Below are 14,476 nucleotides of genomic sequence, written 5' to 3'. Positions count from 1 at the left end.
GGTGATCTCTCACTTCAAATATCAAGTAGTTAGTGTTCTCCCAAGTGCAGCACCGTCACAACATCTATCCTTTCAGGGTGCGCCATGGATGCATGGGTACGAACGATTGGAGAAATGTAAGGCGGGTGAGGTCAGACCTCGCAGCAAGATCACTTGGTTGTCTTGACGTTCATGGCAGGATCGTCCTGAGCTCGGAACACACGCATCGAAAGATGAACAAGAGTCACATAGAGATGTGATCGGCAAGTTGGCCTACCAATTGAAATCCTCGTCATGAGATGATGATTCTATGACGTTGAATTGATATTTGGATCTTGAATCACTCAAAATCAATTTTGAGAGATATTGATTTGAGTGAGAGCACACTTTAGAATAAAAATGTTTATTCACTAGTGCAAATTTCATTATAAACAAAGTCTAAGTGAAACTTGTGTTTTCGTTGTAGATCAAATGGCTCGCAACACCGCGTTCAACTTAGGCCCGATGTTAGAGAAAGAGAAGTTAGCTACGACTGGAAACAACTACGCGGACTGGGTCCGTAACCTGAGGATTGTCCTCAGGAGCGCTAAGAAATTGTACGTGCTTGAAACTGCTCTTCCAGCTAAACCGGCGGCAGATGCACCGGTAGATGAACAAAATGTCTGGGCCACTAAGGATGATGATCACAACTTAGTGCAGTGCCTCATGCTAGCTTGCATGAGTCCAGGGCTTCAAAAACGTTTTGAATTCCATAAAGCCCGTGATATGATCCGGGAATTGGATGCTATGTACAAGGAAACCGCAAAGTCTGAACGATATGATATCATGAAGGCTTTGATGGATTGCAAGATGGCTGAGGGTAGTTCAGTTGGCGAACACGTGGTCAAAATGATTGGCTATTCTGAAAGGCTTAAAGCCCTAGAATTTCCACTTCCACCTGGCCATATGATGGACATGTTGCTTTCTTCACTCCCCCCGTCTTACGACGGTTTTGTCATGAACTACAACATGACAGGGATGGAGAAGACGCCGGAAGAAGTGCTCGCCATGCTGAAAACTACAGAAGGAGGACTGCGGAAAAATCACAAGCAAGTGTTGCTTGTGAATAAAACCGCCAGTTTCAAAAAGAAGAAAGGCAAGCCAAAGAAGGGCAAGGGCGCCGGTAAGACCGGCTCCCAAAGCAACTCTAAGGGCGGAGCCAAGAATGAAACTGAGTGCTTCTACTGCAAGGGCACAGGACTCTGGAAGAGAAACTGCAAGAAGTATCTGGAAGATAAGAAGACCGGGAAAACCGGAAAAGGTATAATTGTTATACAAGTTAATGTCATTGACGTTTTGCTTGCTAGCGAAAATTCTAAGTCTTGGGTATTTGATACCGGATCGGTTGCTCACATTTGCAACTCGATACAGGGGCTTCAGAAGGTGCGCAAGCTGGCAGAGAATGAAGTCGTAATGCGCGTCGGGAACGGCACTGGGATCGCCGCTCAAGCCGTCGGCATTATGCCTCTACGTCTCCCTTCAGGATTTATCTTAGAACTAAGTAACTGTTATTTTGTTCCACTGTTGTGTAGAAACATTATCTCCGGATCATGTTTAGTACACGATGGGTATTCGTACAAGTCTGAGAACAATGGTTGTTCACTTTATTGTAAGGATATGTTTTATGGATTTGCACCCATTGTTGGGGGCCTTTTCATACTAAATCTTGAATGTGAAAATGATGTCTTTAACGTGAATGCCAAACGCCTTAAGAAGGCTGATGCCACCACCACTTACTTGTGGCACTGTCGGCTTGGCCACATCAGAAAGAAATGTATGCAAAGACTCCAGAGAGATGGAGTTTTACCGTCCTTTGATTTTGAATCATTTGACACATGCGAAGCTTGTCTGATGGGGAAAATGACCAAGACGCCGTTCACGGGTCATCCTGAACGGGCGGGTGAATTATTGGAAATAATACATAGTGATGTATGTGGTCCAATGAGCACAGCCGCACGGGGTGGGTATTTCTACTTCGTGACTTTTACTGATGATGTAAGTCGGTATGGCTATATCTACTTAATGAAGCATAAGTCGGAAACCTTTGAAAAGTTCAAAGAATTTCAGAATGAGGTAGAAAATCATCGTAACAAAAAGATTAAGTTTCTGCGGTCTGATCGCGGAGGCGAATATCTTAGTCATGAGTTTGGCCAACATCTGAGTGACCGTGGAATCGTTTCACAGCTTACGCCTCCCGGAACTCCACAGAGAAACGGAGTATCGGAAAGACGTAACCGAACCCTGTTGGACATGGTAAGGTCGATGATGTCTCTTACAGATTTGCCGAGATCTTTTTGGGGTCATGCACTAGAAACTGCCGCTCACACACTAAACAGAGCACCATCTAAGTCTGTTAAGACGACACCACATGAGATGTGGAATGGGAAGAAACCCAGTTTGTCGCATCTTAAAATTTGGGAATGTGAGGTACATGTAAAACGTTTACAACCTACCAAACTCGATCCCAGATCAGACAAGTGTAACTTTGTAGGTTATCCAAAAGAAACAATTGGGTATTCCTTCTACCTACCCTCCGAGCACAAAGTGTTTGTAGCTAAAAGCGGAGTCTTTCTTGAGAAAGATTTTCTCGCCAAAGAATTAAGTGGGAGGACAGTACAACTTGATGAGATTAGTGAATCTTCGGCAACTGTTGATATGGCTAAGGAACCGGAAGAAATTCCGCTCATTATCCCTGCAACTGAGCCGGAAGTTGTCGCATATGATGCGGAGACTTCAGACAATGTTGTAACTGAACCGCGCAGATCAGGTAGGGCTATCCAGCCACCTGAATGGTTTCATAATGAAATCTTCATTCTTGAAGACGATGAACCTGCGCACTACAAGGAAGCGATGGCGGGGCCCAGCTCAAAGGAATGGCACAAGGCCATGAAATCCGAAATGGAATCCATGTACGAAAACCATGTTTGGAACTTGGAAGAACTTCCTGAAGGCGTAAAGCCGATTGGTTGTAAATGGATTTTCAAAAGGAAGACAGACGCGGATGGTAACATTACTATCCACAAAGCTAGACTTGTCGCGAAAGGGTTCACACAAGTTCCAGGAGTGGACTACGACGAGACTTTCTCGCCGGTAGCTATGCTTAGGTCTGTTCGGATATTACTAGCAATTGCTGCTTATTTCGATTATGAAATATGGCAGATGGATGTCAAAACGGCATTCCTAAATGGAAACCTCAAAGAGGATGTATACATGATACAGCCAGAAGGTTTTGTCGTTCATAAGGATGCTGGAAAGGTATGCAAACTTCAGAAAGCCATTTATGGTCTGAAGCAAGCGTCAAGGAGCTGGAACATTCGTTTTGATGAAGTGGTCAAAGAATTTGGCTTCATCAGGAATGACGAAGAATCTTGTGTTTACAAGAAGTTTAGTGGGAGCGCAAAAGCATTTCTAATCTTGTATGTGGATGACATATTATTGATTGGAAATGACGTGAATTTTCTTAGCGAAATAAAAGACTCATTGAAGAAAAGTTTTTCATGAAAGACTTAGGTGAAGTGGCATATGTATTGGGCATCAGAATCTATAGAGATAGATCAAAACGCCTGATAGCGCTTAGCCAAAGCATGTACATTGACAAGGTGTTGAAAAGGTTCAACATGGAGAACTCCAAGAAAGGCCTACTCCCCATGTCACCTGGCACAGTGCTTTGCAAAAACCAGAGTCCTCGGACTCTGGATGAGCGAGTACAAATGAATGATGTTCCATATGCCTCGGCAGTTGGTTCTATTATGTATGCCATGCTATGTACAAGACCATATGTTTCCTATGCGCTAAGTGTTAGCAGCCGGTACCAAAGTGATCCAGGGTTGGAACACTGGGCCGCAGTCAAGGGTATTCTTAAGTACCTCAGAAGGACCAAGGATTTACTCCTTGTGTACGGAGGTGATGAAGAGCTCATTGTAAGTGGTTACACTGATGCAGGCTTCATGACTGACCCAGATGACTTCAAATCTCAATCAGGCTATGTTTTCATATTGAACGGCGGCGCAGTTGATTGGAAAAGTTCCAAACAAAAGACTGTGGCGGATTCTACGACGGAGGCGGAGTATGTTGCCGCTTCAGAAGCCTCCAAGGAGGCGGTATGGATCAAGCAATTTCTTGAAGACCTTGGTGTGGTTCCAAGTGCTCTGGACCCGGTGGAAATGTATTGTGATAATAGTGGCGCCGTGGCTCAAGCAAGGGAGCCAAGTTCACACCATAAGACAAGACATATTCAACGCAAATATAAACTCATTCGACATCATGTCGAAGAGGGTTTAGTGAAAGTACGCAAAGTTCACACGGATCTGAATGTGTCAGACCCGATGACAAAGCCTCTACCCCGAGCAAAGCATGAGCAGCACCGGATAGCCATTGGTGTTAGGGAAGCCATGTAACTGGATTATGACTCTAGTGCAAGTGGGAGTCTGTAGGAGATATGCCCTAGAGGCAGTAATAACAGTTATTTTATATCTCCAAAGTTTGTAATGAATGTTTAGCTTCCATGCTATAACTGCAATGATTCCCGAGTCTGCAATATCCACGAGGCTCGGAGGGAAACTCATATGCACGTGTGGTATACTAAACGGTAAAATGTATTCCTAGTCCTTCCTCTAAGACTGGCTCATGTATTGCATGATGATCCTGTTTTCCTGATCATGGGCATGTCTATGCTGGCAATTCTGAGGGCGCGATGTTGGTAGAACACTTGTGTTGAATCGACCCAGATTGATGTTATGCTATGAGATTCTTTTCGTCACAAGTTTATGGTTAATAACACAGAGATAGTTAATGTTTGCATAATTCCTTAGACCATGAGAGAATCGAGTTCCTTCGTACTTGCTTTGTGAACTTTGGGGTTTGCTAAACGTCATCCGTAACTGGGTGGCTATTACGGCGGCTTACGGATTCACGGAAAAGTATGGCAAGTAACGAGATAGCTCAAGATTGGGATTTGCTCCTCCAAGGATGGAGAGATATTCTCGGGCCCTCTTGTTGTTACGGTATCCATAATCGTCTGGCCAGACACCTTGTGATTTGATCACTGGGATGCCGGAACACGGAAACGAGAAAAGAGAACAAAACCGGTAACGAGGTAACTTGCATGGTGGACAAATTGTTCGTCCATGGGCATGCAATAAATCTCACCTCGGGTGTTTGTGACATATCGCGAAGCAACAGGAATAGCTCACTGCAACTGGAGGTTCACTCGAATATTCATTCGTGTGGGTATAGGGGTCAATATGGGTGTCCACGGCTCCGATGTTGCTCATTGATCGGAAGGGGTTCCAGGTCATGTCTATACTTCACCGAACCTATAGGGTCACACGCTTAAGGGTCATCTATCTGCTGAATACTAGACAGGGAGTCTAAGAGAAAATCACCGAAAAAGTTTCGGACACCGAAAAGTTTCGGACAGTGGAATCGTACCGCAGAGAGAGGTCATCGGATAAGTTTCGATGATACCGAAAAGTTCTTTCGGGATACACCATTAAGTCAAATTGGTTTCGGCACATGCCTGATAATTCTTGGAGGATGCCAGAATCATTCTGGAAGCTTTTTGGAATTTTCTGAGATAAAAACCGGAAATGTTCCGGAGCTGCCGGAGCCACTTCAGATGCTTTTCGCAGATGAAAATCACTAAACCGGAATTGTTTCGGAACGCGTTGAAAATAATTTTGGTGGGTACTGGAAATGTTCTAAGCCCACATAAATATTTTCAGTTCGAACAGACGCTGAAAAATGTCGTCGTGAATAGTGAAAGTGCTTTTTGGGATATTTCCAAAAGGCTTCTAGAAGGGCTTGGGGGCCAAGCATGCTCCTCATGGGGGTCTCCCAAGGGGGTTGGCCGGCCACATGTGTGGGGCTCCATGGAGCTCCACTTCACTCCCCATTATGCCCTTCATGTGTGACATTTGCATGGGCATTTTGGGTTTTTGTGAGCCATCCCTACCCCTTGGCTTTCCTATAAATAGAGGAGGAGTGGGCAGCCCAAACCTCATCCCTTGCTCTCATACACATGCCATGCATTATCTGGCTTCTTCTCTCCCTCCCACGAAAAGAGTTTCGTAGAGCCGTAAGGCTGTCTGGGTTCCGACAGGAACTAGTTCTGGACGGCGAAGCCCTGCCGGATAGCTGACACCGTATGTGTGCAACCCATAGAGAGATTGTAGTTTCGATCTTTTTCCCAAGGGGCTGTTCGAGTGTGCTCCCGAAGGGCTGTCCGAGTCTCCGTCCGAGTTTCGAGGGTCCTCCCGAAGGGCTGTCCGCGACATTGTCCGGGGGACTGTCCGACCGCCTCCCGAAAGGCTGTCCAGAGAGGGAGTACATCCTCGTGGTTGGGAGGTTGTAAATCCTAGCTGCGGGGATCTGCACCGATGATCTACACCGACTCTTCTTCCGCTGCGCATCGAGTCGGTACGGATCAGATCAAACCTTGTATGCAGTCTCCATAGTGGTCCGGGTGTGCTCGCTATACCGAAAATTTTCGTTTTCTGTCGCGTTCCCCTACAGTTTATGTGTGACAGAGCATATCGTATCATGGGGTTTGGATGCACCGGCGAAGTTTGCACCAACTCTCGATGTGAGAAAGGGCAATGCACGGTACCGAAGAGGCTAGCAATGATGGAAGGGTGAGAGTGCGTATAATCCATGGACTCACATTAGTCATAAAGAACTCATATACTTATTGCAAAAGTTTATTAGCCCTCGAAGCAAAGTACTACTACGCATGCCCCTAGGGGGATAGATTGGTAGGAAAAGACCATCGCTCATCCCCGACCGCCACTCATAAGGAAGACAATCAATAAATACCTCATGCTCCAACTTCGTTACATAACGGTTCACCATACGTGCATGCTACGGGAATCACAAACCTCAACACAAGTATTTCTACTAATCCACAACTACCCACTAGCATGACTCTAATATCACCATCGTTATATCGCAAAACTATTGCAAGGAATCAAACACATCATATTCATTGATCTACAAGTTTTATGTAGGATTTTATGACTAACCATGTGAATGACCAATTCCTGTCATCTCTCTAAATAGATATAAGTGACGCAAGAGAGTTTAATTCTTTCTACAAAAGATATGCCCACGCTCTAACAAATATAAGTGAAGAAAAAGAGCATTCTACAAATGGCGGTTTTCTATGTAAAGAGAAATAGGCAATCCAAACTTCAAATGATATAAGTGAAGCACATGAAGCATTCTATAAAGCCATACTCAAAAGATATAAGTGAAGTGCAGAGAGCATTCTATAAATCAACCAAGGACTATCTCATACCAGCATGGTGCATAAAAGAAAAGTAAAAACTAAATGCAAAGGACGCTCCAAGATTTGCACATATCGCATGAACGAAACGAATCCGAAAACATACCGATGCTTGTTGAGGAAAGATGGGATGCCTTCCGGAGCATCCCCAAGCTTAGACGCTTGAGTCTCCTTGAATATTTACTTGGGGTGCCTTGGGCATCCCCAAGCTTGAGCTCTTGCCTCTCTTCCTTCTCCTCACATCGAGACCTTCTCGATCATCGAACACTTCATCCACACAAAACTTCAACAGAAAACTCGGTAAGATCCGTTAGTATAATAAAGCAAATCACTACTATAAGTACTGTTGCAAACCAATTCATATTTTGTTTTTTCATTGTGTCTACTGTAGTATAACTTTTTGTTGGCTTAATCCACTGATATAAATTGATAGTTTCATCAAAACAAGCAAACTATGCATCAAAAACAGAATCTGTCTAAAACAGAACAGTCTGTAATAATCTGAACATTAACCATACTTCTGGTACTTTAAAAATTCTGCAAACATTAAGAAAAATAAACAATTTGTATAGAAAGACAGTGCAAAAAGTTTCAGAACCATTTGGCATTCCAGTAAAAAATGTAAAATCGCGCACTACAGCCAAAGTTTCTGTCCTGCACCGTACAAACCAACAAGCATTGTAAACATCCTAAAGGCAAACCTTGGCACATTGTTTTTATAATAAAATGGAATTGTACAAGGGGTAATTATTTTTGTTGAAAAGTTTCTGTAATTAAGATTCACAAATTTTCCATGGGCATGAACATAGTTCAAGGACGTCCCCCACTTTCACAATGCTCGTCTATCTCACTTTCACTTTTCTTTTTGAAAAGTTTTGGGTTCCCCTCTTTATTTTTTTGTTTTTAAACTATATGAAAGCACTCAACAGAAATAAATGACTCTCTAAAACTTCCGGGTTGTCTCCCTGGCAGCGCTTTCTTTAAAGCCATTAAGCTAGGCATATAGTGCTCAAGTAGTGAATCCACCCGGATCTCAAGGTATATCAAAGCCAATTTTAATTAGCAATGATTTGGCATTTAGTAGTGAGCACAAAGCAACATTTATCAAGCAATGACGAAGTCTAACTCTCTTCCTATGCATCGGCATGTCATAAAAGAACAATTCATACACACATAGTAAAGGCCAATGCATAGTATAAACAGTTTCTTGCAATTTTATCATGTTGGAAACATAGAGAGGTGGAGATATAGTTCCTCTCTCATAATAATTGCAAGTAGGAGCAGCAAGCACATGCATATTACATTCATCAAAATCATCATGTGTAATAGTACAACGCAACCCACCAATATAATCCTTAATAAGTGCAAACTTCTCCGATATAGTGTAGTCGGGAGAATTCAAAAAGATAATAGGACTATCATGCGTGGGTGCAATAGCAACAATTTCATGTTTAACATAAGGAACTATAGCAAGTTCATCTCCATAAGCATAATTCATATTGGCATCTTGGCCAGAAGCATAGCAAGCATCATCAAAAAGGGATATTTCAAGAGAATCAACGGGATCATAACAATCATCATAGCAATCATCCTTCGGTAAGCACGAAGGGAAATTAAACGATGTATGAGTTGAAGAGTTACTCTCATTAGAAGGTGGGCATGGGTAGCTAATCCGCTCTTCCTCCTTTTGTTCTTTGCTCTCCTCATCATCTTTTTCATCCAATGAGCTCACAGTTTCATCCATTTCTTCTTCCATAGACTCCTGCAAAATATTAGTCTCTTCTTGGACAGCGGAGGAGACCTCGATATATGGTTTAACATAGGCATTAGAAGCATAATTCTCATAACAATATTCAAGTATGGCAAAATTTTCAGATTTGTAAAGAGTAGCATCATACTTTTCAATCAAAGAAGCAATTTCATAAGCACCCTTAAAAGCAACAAATTCTTCAATTTGTTGAACATCATAGTAATTATAAACACCCTTAGCATAAGAAGACACGATTCCATTATCACTAAACAAACATTGGTAGGGAAGGTGTTTCTTAGGGTCTTCAGAACAACAAGTAATATCATATATTTCGCATAAATTCCAAGCATAGCATTGCAAACGTTGAATTTGATCCAGTAAACATTTCCCTTTTTCAGATATGCGGTGTCGCACATAACAAGCATGCTCATCTAAAGATTTTCCCTCAACTAAGCTAGTTGGGGTTTCAGCACAAGCACATAGGGATCGAAGATGATCCAAGTAATAAGCTTCAGGAGTGTGATAGATTTTGAGTGGTTCTTCAACCATTAGTTCAGTAGGTACAACTAACTTTTTTGGTATTTTGCATTTCCTACCCATAACTAAAGATAGAAAACAAGACCACAAAATAAAAACTACTTAGTGATAAAGCAAACAAGCACACACGAGAATATTCACCCCACGCTATGACTCGCCGGCAACGGCGCCAGAAAAAGGTCTTGATAACCCACAAGTATAGGGGATCAACTGTAGCCTCTTTCGATAAGTAAGAGTGTCGAACCCAACGAGGAGCTAAAGTTAGAACAAATATTCCCTCAAGTTCTATCGACCACCGATACAACTCTACGCACGCTTAGCGTTCGCTTTACCTAGAACAAGTATGAAACTAGAAGTACTTTGTAGGTGTTGTTGGATAGGTTTGCAAGATAATAAAGAGTACGTAAATAAAAACTAGGGGTTGTTTAGATAAAGACACAATAAAGTAAAAATAGCGAGTGTAGAAAAGTGGTGGTAGGAGTTGCGAAATTTTCCCTTAAGCAATTGACTACTTTACTAGACCGATAGCAAGTATTATGTGGGAGAGGCCACTGCAAGCATGTCATCCCTGACTTGGAATTCTATGCACTTATGATTGGAACTATTATCAAGCATCCGCAACTACTAACGTTCATTAAGGTAAAACCAAACCATAGCATCAAGATATATTGGTCCCCCTTCAATCCCGTATGCATCAATTTCTATGCTAGGTAGAAGCTTCTGTCACTCTTGCCCTCCAATACATAGTCCTATCAACATACAACTAACCCTATGGTGTGATCCATGCGCGCGCTCATATGATGGTCACCAAAGGACAGCAACATAACCACAAGCAAATTAAATCAATCATAGCAGTTCATCAACCACCAATAGGACAACGAAAATCTACTCAGACATCATAGGATGGCAACATATTATTGGATAATAATATGAAGCATAAAGCACCATGTTCAAGTAGAGGGTACAACGGGTTGCGGGAGAGTGGACCGCTATAGATAGAGGGCGGAAGGTGATGGAGATGTTGGTGAAGATGGCGAGGTGTTGGTGAAGATCGCGGTGATGATGATGGTGGCCACGGCAGCGTTCCGGTGCCACCGGAAGAGAGGGGAGAGGGGCCCCCTTCTTCTTCTTCCTTGACCTCCTCCCTAGATGGGAGAAGGGTTTCCCCTCTGGTCCTTGGCCTCCATGGCATGGGAGGGGCGAGAGCCCCTCCGAGATTGGATCTGTCTCATTGTCTCTCTCTGTTTCTGTGTTCTCAGATCTGGCCTTTCACCGTTTCTTTTATAACCGAAGATCCGTAACTCCGATTGGGCTGAATTTTGGACACGATCTCTATCCGGAAATTAGCTTTCTTGCGGCGAAAGAAGGGCTCCAACCGCCTTACGGGGTGGCCACGAGGGTCCAGGGCACGCCTGACCCCCTGGGGCGCGCCCCCCTGCCTCGTGGCCCCCTCGAGCATCGTATCGCGTTGATTCTTCTTCCCAAAAATCACAAATATTCCAAAAAAAATCTCCATCATTTTTTATCCCGTTTGGACTCCGTTTGATATGGATTTTCTGTGAAACAAAAAACATGCAACAGACAGGAACTGGCACTGGGCACTGAATCAATATGTTAGTCCCAAAAATAGTATAAAAAGTTGCCAAAAGTATATGAAAGTTGTAGAATATTGGCATGGAACAATCAAAAATTATAGATACGACGGAGACGTATCAAGAAGCAGCAGTTATTGCCTCATGAGCTGTAGCTTGGAGGCGAGCTGCCTCCGTCCTCCTCTTATACTCGTTCACCTCCTCCCTGGTTATAATATATCTCCCTTTTGCCTGAAAGTCAAAGAAGGTAGGAGCAGGGAGAGCAACATGGATAGTGCGGCGCCTGTCAAACATTAGTCGGTACTGGAGAGGTTGTTCATTCCTCTCAATAAACTGATGGCGAACCATAGCATTATAATCTAAATAAGAGGGGGGCAATTCCATATCATTTTCATGTATGGGTATCTCAAGAAAATTAGCCACACGGGTTGCATAAATCCCGCCAAACAAGTCTCCACTTAAACCATTATTATGCAACCTACGTGCAACAATGGACCCCAAGTTATATTGTTTATCTCCTAATACAGCACTCTTGAGAACACTAAGATCTGGAACACACATGTGACATGCCTCATCCATACCATTTATGCATCTACCTATAAAGAGAGCAAAATAATGTATAGCAGGAAAATGAATGCTCCCTATGGTAGCTTGTGTTATTTCCCTTGATTCCCCCACAGTGATACTAGCAAGAAAATCTTTAAATTCAGATTTGCGTGGTTCACTAGCACTACCCCATTGCGGAAGTTTACAAGCAGTATTAAAATCTTCTAAGTCCATAGTATAAGATTTATTATAAAGATCAAACAGGACCATGTGAGAATTGCGTGATGAAGTAAATTTAAATCTTCTCACAAAGGAATTAGTGAGGTGGTAGTATTGAGGGCACTTATCTAGCATGAAGCCCTCGAGTTCGGCATTACGCACATATGCGTCAAATTCCTCCTTAATTCCTACTTGGATCATGAAATCCTCTGACGGCCATTCACAAGGCCGCACTTGAGCTTCTCTTGGTGGTTCATGATTCGGCTCACGTATTGCTGGCTTGGGTCCTTGCTTCCTTGAAGAACCACCTTGGTATATTTTCCTAAACATATTTCTTCCTCTGAAAAATTTCTGAAATTTTTAGTAACTCAAAATAAAAGTGAACCAAACTCAACAAGATTGATAGCAACTACTCCCACAAGTGCCTAGAGACTATATCATGCATTAGAACTACTTGGGACCATATAAATTTGTCATGCAAGCTCAAGAACAGGGTCACCTAAGCAGCAGAAATTTGCAATAAATAAAGCACTAGAATAAAAACTAATTGGACCATTGGAGGAGTCACATAGCGAAGAACAATCCCCCAAAGCAGTTTTGTGAGTGGAGCTTTGAGCAAGGAGATCGAAAATCGCAGCGAAATGAGCTAGAACTCGTGCTTGAGCTGGTTGGTGATTTTTTTGGGAGGAAGAAGGAGTGTGTGGGTGCAGGAATAAGTGGAGGAGGGCCACCAGGGGCCCACAAGGCAGGGGGCGCGCCCTGGACCCTCGTGGCCAGGTGCTTGCTCCCCCTGATGTGTTCTCAGTGCCAGATATTCTCAAATATTCTAGAAAAATTCATATTTCATTTTCAGGGCATTTGGAGAACTTCTATTTTCAGGGTATTTTTTATTGCACGGATAATTCAGAAAACTGACAGATAATACTATTTTTGCTTTATTTAATCTAAATAACATAAGGTAAAAGGAGGGTTCATAAAGTTGTGCTTTCTAACTTCATCCATCTCATGCTCATCAAAAGGAATCCACTAACAAGGTTGATCAAGTCTTGTTAACAAACTCATTCCGAATCGCATGAAACCGGAGAAATTTTGAATAACACTAAGTTACCTCAACGGGGATATGCACGTCCCCAACAATAAGAATATCATATTTCTTCTTGACAGTAGGAAGAGGGAATTCAAAACCTCCGATAGTAATAGTTGAAAATTTTCCAATAGAATGGATAATGTGGACTTGAGGTTGTTTCCTCGGAAAGTGTACCGTATGCTCATTACCATTAACATGAAAAGTGACATTTCCTTTGTTGCAATCAATAACAGCCCCTGCAGTATTCAAAAAGGGTCTACCAAGGATAATCGACATACTATCGTCCTCGGGAATATCAAGAATAACAAAGTCCGTTAAAATAGTAACGTTTGCAACCACAACAGGCACATCCTCACAAATACCGACAGGTATAGCAGTTGATTTATCGGTCATTTGCAAAGATATTTCAGTAGGTGTCAACTTATTCAAATCAAGTCTACGATATAAAGAGATAGGCATAACATTAACACCGGCTCCAAGATCACATAAAGCAGTTCTAACATAGTTTCTTTTAATGGAGCATGGTATAGTTGGTACTCCTGGATCTCCTAGTTTCTTGGGTATTCCACCTTTAAAAGTATAATTAGCATGCATGGTGGAAATTTCAGCTTCCGGTATATTTCTTTTATTTGTAACAATATCCTTCATGTACTTACCATAAGGATTCATTTTAAGCATATCAATCAAACGCATACGCAAAAACATAGGTCTAGTCATTTCAGCAAAACGCTCAAAATCCTCATCATCCTTTTTCTTGGATGGTTTAGGAGGAAAAGGCATGGGTTTCTGAACCCATGGTTCTCTTTCTTTACCGTGCTTCCTAACAATGAAGTCTCTCTTATCATAACGTTGATTCTTTGATTGTGAGTTATCAAGATCAACAGCAGGTTCAATCTCTACATCATTGTTATTGCTAGGTTGAGCATCAACATGAACATCATCATTAATATTATCACTAGGTTCGTGTTCATCACCAGATTGTGTTTCGGCATCAGAAAACAGAAATATCATTGGGATTCTCAGGTGTGTCTACAACAGGTTCACTAGAAGCATGCAAAGTCCTATCATTCTTCTTTTTCTTCCTTTTAGAAGGACTAGGTGTATCAACATTAGTTCTCTGAGGATCCTGCTCAATTCTCTTAGGGTGGCCCTCAGGATACAAAGGTTCCTGAGTCATTTTACTGAAGGAAATATGCCCTAGAGGCAATAATAAAGTTATTATTTATTTCCTTATATCATGATAAATGTTTATTATTCATGCTAGAATTGTATTAACCGGAAACATAATACTTGTGTGAATACATAGACAAACAGAGTGTCACTAGTATGCCTCTACTTGACTAGCTCGTTGATCAAAGATGGTTATGTTTCCTAGCCATAGACATCGGTTGTCATTTGATTAACGGGATCACATCATTAGGAGAATGATGTGATTGACTTGACCC

The 14,476-nt window shown here is 42.3% G+C and overlaps 1 protein-coding gene across 1 annotated transcript; it reads left to right on the top strand.

The window, feature by feature from the left end:
• The first annotated feature begins 828 nt into the window (after window positions 1–828).
• On the top strand, window positions 829–4,415 carry LOC141020779 (uncharacterized). Its single transcript, XM_073495721.1, has 5 exons — window positions 829–1,141; window positions 1,217–1,296; window positions 1,390–2,021; window positions 2,487–3,022; window positions 3,961–4,415. Exons 1-5 carry the CDS (start codon window positions 829–831, stop codon window positions 4,413–4,415), a joined length of 2,016 nt encoding a protein of 671 aa, XP_073351822.1.
• The last annotated feature ends 10,061 nt before the right edge of the window (window positions 4,416–14,476 follow it).

This window comes from Aegilops tauschii, chromosome 3 (genome assembly GCF_002575655.3).
Source record: "Aegilops tauschii subsp. strangulata cultivar AL8/78 chromosome 3, Aet v6.0, whole genome shotgun sequence".
Lineage (NCBI taxonomy): Eukaryota > Viridiplantae > Streptophyta > Magnoliopsida > Poales > Poaceae > Aegilops > Aegilops tauschii.
The sequence above is the reverse complement of the archived record's forward strand: the minus strand, read 5'-3'. Positions and strand labels throughout refer to the sequence as shown.